This window comes from Trichechus manatus, unplaced genomic scaffold, assembly GCF_000243295.1.
Source record: "Trichechus manatus latirostris isolate Lorelei unplaced genomic scaffold, TriManLat1.0 scaffold00016, whole genome shotgun sequence".
NCBI classification, from domain to species: domain Eukaryota; kingdom Metazoa; phylum Chordata; class Mammalia; order Sirenia; family Trichechidae; genus Trichechus; species Trichechus manatus.
In genome coordinates, this window is record NW_004443952.1 from 26,607,523 (window position 1) to 26,615,697 (window position 8,175).

The 8,175-nt window shown below is 46.0% G+C and overlaps 1 protein-coding gene across 1 annotated transcript; it reads left to right on the forward strand.

Annotated features, from left to right (window-relative positions):
* The first annotated feature begins 2,281 nt into the window (after window positions 1-2,281).
* On the forward strand, window positions 2,282-6,842 carry LOC101358911 (protein FAM205C-like). Its single transcript, XM_004372387.2, has 5 exons — window positions 2,282-2,482; window positions 3,113-3,158; window positions 3,702-3,762; window positions 4,805-5,298; window positions 6,493-6,842. Exons 1-5 carry the CDS (start codon window positions 2,339-2,341, stop codon window positions 6,840-6,842), a joined length of 1,095 nt encoding a protein of 364 aa, XP_004372444.1. The 5' UTR covers window positions 2,282-2,338.
* The last annotated feature ends 1,333 nt before the right edge of the window (window positions 6,843-8,175 follow it).

An 8,175-nucleotide genomic window follows, 5' to 3' on the forward strand; every position in this document is an offset into this window, starting at 1 on the left:
TCCTCACAGGTGTTATTGTTTATTTTATGTGCCAATCTATTATTTGACTGAAGGGTGACCTCCGGGAGTAGCTTCAGTTCCAGGTCGAAAGGGTATCTTAGGGCGATGTTTCAGGGGTTCCTCTAGTCTCTATCATTCCAGTATGTCTTAGCCCAAAAATTCTTTGGCTGACAGTTCATTCTCAGTAGGACAAGAACTTCTTATGAAAATCAGAAATTATAGAGTGTTACAGGCATCGTAGAAAGTAGACAGAAGCCAAGCAGGTAACATAAATGTTTGAATTTGAAGGCAGATTGTAGGAATGGTGTATTCTGGAAAACACCTTCCCTGTTGTCATGGATTGAATTGTGTCCCCCAAAAATATGTGTCAACTTGGTTAAGCCGTGATTCCCAGTACTGTGTGGTTGTCCTCCATTTTGTGATTGTAGTTTTCCTCTGTGTTGTAAATCCTAATCTCTGCCTGTGGTTAATGAGGCAAGTTTAGAGGATTAGGGCGGGGCTGTAACACCCTTACTAAGGTCACATCCCTGATCCAATGTAAAGGGAGTTTCCCTGGGGGGTGGCCTGCACCACTTTTTATCTTACAAGAGATAAAAGGAAAGAGAAGCGAGCAGAGCGCAGGGGGACCTCATACCACCAAGAAAGCAGTGCCGGGAGCAGAGCACGTCTTTTGGACCCAGGGTTCCTGCGCGGAGAAGCTCCTAGTCCGTGGGGAAGACAGAAAAAGCCTTCCCCTGGAGCTGATGCACTAAATTTGAACTTGTAGCCTACTAGACTGTGAGAAAATAAACTTCTCTTTGTTAAAGCCGTCCACTTGTGATATTTCTGTGACAGCAGCACTAGATGACTAAGACACCTGTTTATCGGGGTTTGTAGTAGGCAGAATTTTACGATGGTTCCAAACATTCCTACCCTTTGGTGTATATACCCTATACAATCCCTTCTATTTGGCTGTGAGTGGTATCTGTGACTATGGTGGATGTCATTCCCACCATTTGGTTACATTATATGGCAGAGGTGAATGCATTTTTGCAGATATAAGTAAATTAGTTTGAGTTATTCAAAAGGGAAATCATTGCAGGTGAGCTCTTAAAAGACGGTTAGGTTCCCTGAGCTCAGAGACTCAAAGCAGCAGAGACTTTCTCTTCCTGCTGTCATCAAAGCAGCAAACATCCATGAGATCTACAGCTACAATGAAATGAATTCTGACAACAACCACATGAGCTTGGAAGAGGACCCCAAGCTTCAGATGACACCACAGCCCTGGTTGACACTTTGATAGCAGCTTTATGAGAGCCTGATCAGAGAACCCAGTGAAACTGTTCCTGTACTCCTGACCCATGGAAACTGAGACAATAAACGGAAACCTTAACCAGACTCTGCCCATCCTAACCTCTTATGTGTTTTTCAGGTATGTTTCCAGTACAAGCAGGGGAATTGATGGAGGTTCCTCTGTCCCCAGTCTTTCTTATAAGGTGCTCTATGTACCTAAACACTCAGTTTTCTGGGTTAGGGGTAACATGACTGTTGTAACAGAGAGAGCTGAGCTGTCAGGCTGGCGTAGGGTGTGGAGAGACAATGAGAACCTCAGTGGCAGGCTCTGAAACCTTCACGGATAACCAGATGCCCTCATCTACAGACTGAATCACCACATGAGCACCCCTATGACAGGTAAAGGCCTTTGACACCTTAGTCATCTAGTACTGCTATAACAGAAATACCACAAGTGGATGGTTTTAATGAAGAGAAGTTTATTTCCTCACAGTCAAAGTAGGCTAAAAGTCCAATTTCAGGGTGTCAGCTCCAGGGGAAGGCTTTTCCTCTCTGTCGGCCTTCTCTTCGGTATTCCCCCGGACTGGGAGCTTCTCTGCACAGGGACCCCGGTCCAAAGGACGCGCTCTGCTCCTGGCACTGCTTTCTTGATGGTATGAGGTCCCCCTGTCTCTCTGCTCACTTCTGTCTTTTATATCTCAATACATTGCCTCAGGATACAATCCAATGTTGTAGACCGATTCCTGCCTTACCAACACAACTGCCACCCATCCTCCCTCATTAACATCATAGAGGCAGGATTTACAACATACAGGAAAACCACACAATACCAAGAATCATGGCTTGGCCAAATTGATACACATTTTGGGCGACATAATTCAAACCATGACAACACCACACCTGCCTTGTCAAACAGGAGGGCTTTGTGATGCAGTCCCAGTGGCCTTGGTTCCATAGTATGTGAGGTGGAGATGACAAGGTCTAACAGTGGGGAAGCATTAGGCCAAGACCTTGTATCCCTAGGTGTAGGGACGTTTGGTTTTCTAATGCTGATGATGTTTAGAACATGTTGAACCCTACTTATGTCCAGTGGGACACTGACTATTCCTTATATAACTTCGGGTCTGTTTTCATTATTGTCCTAATTATCTGGCAGGTCAAAAGGATCCACCATGGATTAAGGTTGGGACATAAGAGGAGCTGCTGCCGGGTAGGGAAATGTTGTGACTACAGTTGGCCTGGGAAGGCCTTACAACAACTTTTATTCCCTGGATTTCTCATCTTATCCTGCACCCTGTTTTGTTTTTTGTAATTTTTAACACCATACTTTTGGTTACTCTTCTCTAGTCCTTTTCAGAGCCTGTAAATAATTCCTTACCAGGCCCTCCCTGCAGCATACTGTAATTAAAAAGCCAAGAACCTCTCTACTGAGCTTGGGTTGAGGCCTAGATGATTATGAGTTGAGTTCTTCCTCTATGAATACCAGAAGACCTCACAGTTTGTGTGATTTTTCCACTTATTGGACATTGAGGGCCTGTGGGAGCTAAAGCTCTTTGGCTACTAGAACTGCCAACATTTTAATCTGTTTTCAAATCTTAAACCCAAATCCTAAACTCCCCTCAGAACTTCTCCTGGGGACGAGGGTGGAGGTATGGAGTATGGAAGTACCTCAAGTGAGGCAAAAATAAGCTGACATGGAAATTTTGGGGTGAAAAAGGCAGACAAAGGAAAGGTAGGAGAGTACAAGTTGGTAAATAAAAAAGGATTAGTAAGCATTTATGGGTTTTGTCTCATTTTGGACATGAAAATGGTTCACACTCTTAACGTTTTTGTCTTTCAGCGTCACCGAAGAGTCAGACAAAGGGCTAGAGAGGCAGCATCAAGAGGTAAAGTCCCAAGTTCTCCTCTGACTCTCCTTCATTGTGGGTGAAGTTCCCATGGATCTTGACCATCTTTGACATTTCGTTCTAAGCTCCAGGTGCTCTAACCATTGAGGTTCCAGTTACTCAAATTGACAACTTCTCATAGAAACATTCTTGGATGAGAAATCAGAGCCTAGGAATGTTCCAAAATTCTCTACCTTATCCCTCAGGAATGAGAAAAGAGGATAGGGCAAAAATCCTTAACTGTGTGATTTACTAATTTTATGACCCTGTGGAAGTCACTTCATCTCTCAGTCTTGTTATCCATAAAATGGGCATAACACAATCCTGGTGCACTCACATGGTAGTTGTGAAGATCAAACGAGTTTAGGTATGAGACCACACGTTATAAATGTTTACATTGTACACAGATGTGTCTTAGAGCGTGACTCTTGGGGTTTTAGTCTCCTCTCATTCAGAGTCAAAAGACTTACTATTATTCTGCATCCAGTGGGATTCCCCTAAACCCTCTCCTGCCCCACGTAACACTGTCTCTCGCTTTCTCAGCTAAGAGAGCTACCCAGGAAGAAGCTGAGAAACCACAGAAGCTGCTCTCTCTCATGAAAAGGTGACCTCTTACTCTTGGCTGTCCCAACTCCCAGGCTGGCCCGCGATGACTTCTCAGCTTGGCATTGGGCAGAGGATGAGGAGAGGAATATGGCCGGGAGGCAACAATACACAATAGAGGCTGGTTCCCTGGTTGAGAGGGTTGCCAGAGCCAAGAGGGTCAGACATCCCAGAAGAGAAGTCTCCCAATTCCACTCTTGGTCCTAGAGCCACAGTAACTCTTGGAATTCAGAGTTTGACTAGTGTGTAATTCATAAGCAATTCTACATGGGGTTGAACTCAGTAATGAGACAAGTTATCCAGCTAAGGGAAAGGATCTTGCATAAATGTCATCATTATCATATTCTCTCTGCAGCTACACCCTTTCAGGGCAGACTCCTGTGAGTCTGGCTGGTCCTTGCAGACATTACCTCCTCTTGTCTGTCTTCAGGGAGGTCAGTTCCTGGGACAGCCCTCAGACAGGAGCTTATCACCTTATCCTCTTCTTAGGATCTCTAGAGAATGGGGTGATTGACAAGAGGTGCTGTGTACAGCACCAGGGATATCCCACAGCCCCCAGAATGCAGAATTCCTACAAGAATCTCCTTTTCTTTCCTTTCAGTATGGAAATACTCAATAGCAGGCTTTGCTTTCTTAGCCCCAAATGAGACTGACTCTGGGTTCTACCTGGTGGTATTGCTGGTGTTGCCCCATCAGCAAACCACTTGCTCCCCCCACCCCCAACTGCTTGATTCTCTTCTCCTAGTTCAGCTTCTCAACATAGGTCAGGAGAAAACTGAACCCCACCTCCCAGTCCTCTCGGAGGGCCCTGCCCACCCATGGGTTGTCGGAGACCTTGCCCAACAAGATCCAGACCCTCAGCTCAGCCAGCCCTAACCTGCTGAACGGCACTTTCTTAGGGAGAAGAGCAAAGTGGTAGACTCCCAGGGGGAAGCCTAGGGTTTACTGGCCTAGGGGAGGGCAGGGCCAGTCCCCCTGGTCACACTCTTCTAAGGAGGCAGATGACACTGCATCAGTAACGGCTGCCATGTTTCCCTTCCCAGCCAGGGCTGGCTTCCTCAGGAGGGAAGTGTGCGGCGGCTCCTGTGTGCAGACCCCTGCTGCCACATCTGCAATGACGTGGCTCTGGAGATTCAGCAACTGCTGGCTGGTGAAAACACCCTGATGGCCCCCACTTTAGCAGGGGCATCACAGCACTCCTCTTGCCTAGAGGCTTTGTCTACGTCTGGTGTCTCTGAGCCGAGTGTGAAGCTGCATTCCAAGAACTCCAGAGGGCTTTCATTGGCATCGGTAACCCCCACAGTGTCACAAGTAACAGATCAGAAATCCTTAACCCAGACGGCTGCCCCATCAACCGGTGCGGTCAGCATCCAAGATCACTGGGATGAACACCTGCAGCTCAGGCAGGAATTTCAACTGCCAGATGTGTCCTTGGACTCGGAAGCTCTGTGCTCTTCAAGGCTTGAGGAGCCTGGGATTCCTGTGAACCAGCAGGAGAGGGAAAAGAGCAACTCTGAATTTGTCCTGGAGAAACAAGGTCAGTATCCCTTGAACACTAGGTCCCCTTGCCTTCTCTGAGCCCAGTGCTCACTAACCTAAAACACACTGTGACCTTGCATTCTCTGTACACCTGCTGTTCCTTAGTCTCAAAGCCCAGAGGTTTCTTTAGGAACATATATACAAATGGATGCATTTCCTCATTTGAGGGCTCCTAAGATCTGTGCAGCAGTTCCTGTGGCAGCTTACACCACACCCTTTCTCAGTGTTTTCTCAAAACCTACCAAAAAACAAACAAAAAAACCAACTATTTCTTTCATCTTGAATGCTACCTGTAAGGCTTCTGTTGAAAATATGGAAACCTTTTAGCCCCTGACCCGGGGTTCATGGGAGGCTGGCCAGCCCACTGAACTTTCTACATTTTTGAAGGATTCACTATGGATCCAGAGCAATAATAATACTAAGAGCAAATTCCAGACTCATGCTCTGGCTCCCACCTTTCAGAAGCTCCCACCCTTCACAAGTTCCCACCCTTCAGCTTCTACCTGGTCTCTGTCCATTGTCTAGGGGACACGCGGAGACCTCAGTGTACCCTCTACAGCAGAAATACAGCTATTCTGTGATTTCTTTTCTGTGCATAATGAGTCCTCGGTCCACCTCTAGAGATCTTTTCATAAAAGGGGAGCCCTGGTCTCTTACTCTTCGATTATTTCTCCTTCATCTCCATTCTGCCTAAAATTTCTCCCCATCCCAGTCAGCTCCAGCTTCTCCTCCGTATTCCTCAGTTTGGGCCTGTTCACCTGACCATCAGTAAGCCGAGATCAATGTCCCTATTTCTGAACCTGGCCGAGTGAGCAGCTTTGGGCTGGCACCTCCTGCAGAGGCAGCTCCAGCTTCAGTGAATTACTTCAAGAATTACTGAGAATGCCAAACCTGGCATACCCCAAGCCTTAAACGGCCAGACCTGATAGGGCCAACTTACTGGGCCATCATTTGCCAGGCCAAATTTTGCAGGTCCAGCATTTGAAGGGGGCCACATTTTTCAGGTCTAAACTCTGCAGAGTCAAATGTTTCAGGGTTATAGAGCCAGCCTTACAGTGCAAAACTTCGTTAGGCCAGAATTTACAAAGCCAGGTTGTATAGGCTCAAATCTTTCAGGGCCACCCTTTTCAGGGTCAAGAGTTATAAGGTTTGGTAAGAACAGCCCATACTCACAAAAGCCCCATTCTTCCAGAAGCTCCAGAAGCTGGTTTGGGAAATAAGATAAAGTACTTCCTGCACTGGATTAACCCCAAGATGGAAGGCCAAGGACATGAGGAATGCATTCTCCTCTCTAAGCCTGTGACAGTGGCCAAAGCTAGTATGAAAAATGTTGAAAAGAGCCCAGACCTCACCAACAACCATGAGGGGGAAACTACCTCAGAGAAGACAACAGGAGACCCCACGGATCAGCCTTCCCCACCTGCGGAAGAGAGCCAGACCTTCTTCAATGCCCCTCTGTGCTCAAGCAGCTCCAGCAGCTGTTCTGTCATTTCTGGGTCCTATGCTACCCCTACCAGTGCCCTGAGCACTGTCCTCAACTGACTTGTGACACTCAACCAGAAAATCCACCCCATATCTCAACTCTCAACTTAACAGAAGGTAGTTGTCTAAACAAGAAGACCCCAGTCAAGCAAAAGGAATTCTTGGGTCCCAAACCTCTGCGTTTTCCTGAAAGAGGCTGTCATTGCCAGTTCCATTAATGTGCATGTGAGGCAGGGTCCTCCCCAAATACACTCTCTACCTCTAAGCAAAGAGCTACCTATTTGTGCCCCCTTATTTTCAGTGTAATATGTTATACAGAGAGTAGGAAAGGTTGAAAGTACTTCCCATCTAGTATAGGAGCTTAAAACCCACATTTCCGAAGGGCCAGCATTCCACACAATGTCCCCACCCCCACCCCCCCACTCCACCATGGACTGTGGATAAAGGTACTTAAGCAGAGAAGACAAGACCCTTGTCTAAGGTGCACTAAGGGTAAAGGTCAGCCTGGAATTCAATCACTGCTTCCCATAATGACCTTGGGCCCCAGAGGGGAAATGTGGACTTGATGACAACATTGACAAGAAGGAGTGGCTGAGAATCCAATGCATTTTTGGTCTACCCATAGGCAAAATTCATTAATTATATATATATATATATACATGGATTCACTATGGATCCAGAGCAATAATAATACTAAGAGCAAATGATGAGGTTCTCAAAAGGGTCACAATAAAAATGACCTTGAGCTGAGTCTTGCATTCAGCCATTCAAATATTGTAGTACTTACATTGTTCTAGTACTTACTTTGCACCAGGTACTATGCTAGACACCAGGGACACACAGTGAATAAGACACAGGCCTTGCCTTATGGAACTCATGGTCTCATGGGGTAGAGATTCAAGTAAATAGTCATTAAAGGCAATGTCATAAGAGCTGGTTAAAGCAAATAGGTTAAAGAACACAGGAGGGCATTTAACTTAATTTTGAGAGTGTTCATAGAAAGCTTCTTGGAAGAGGTGATGTGTAGACTCAGTTTCTAAGGATGAGTAGGAGTTTTCCAGGCAGGGGGTGAGGAATGGTAAGGCATTCCCAGGCTGAGAGTATAACATGAGCAAAGGCATGGTGTCAGGAAAATGGCATACCATGCCAGAGAGTGGTGACTAACTGGAGAAGTTCCTGTAATAATCACAAAAGTACATCTAAATGTTGGAGGGTTCAATTCTTCAAAGAGATGGAAAAACTAATCATTAACTTTATATGGAAAGGGAAGAAGCCCCGAATAAGTAAAGCACTATTGAAGAAGAAGAATAAAGTTGGAGGACTCACACTACCTGACTTGAGAACCTACTATACAGCTACAGTAGTCAAAACAACCTGGTACTGGTACAACGAC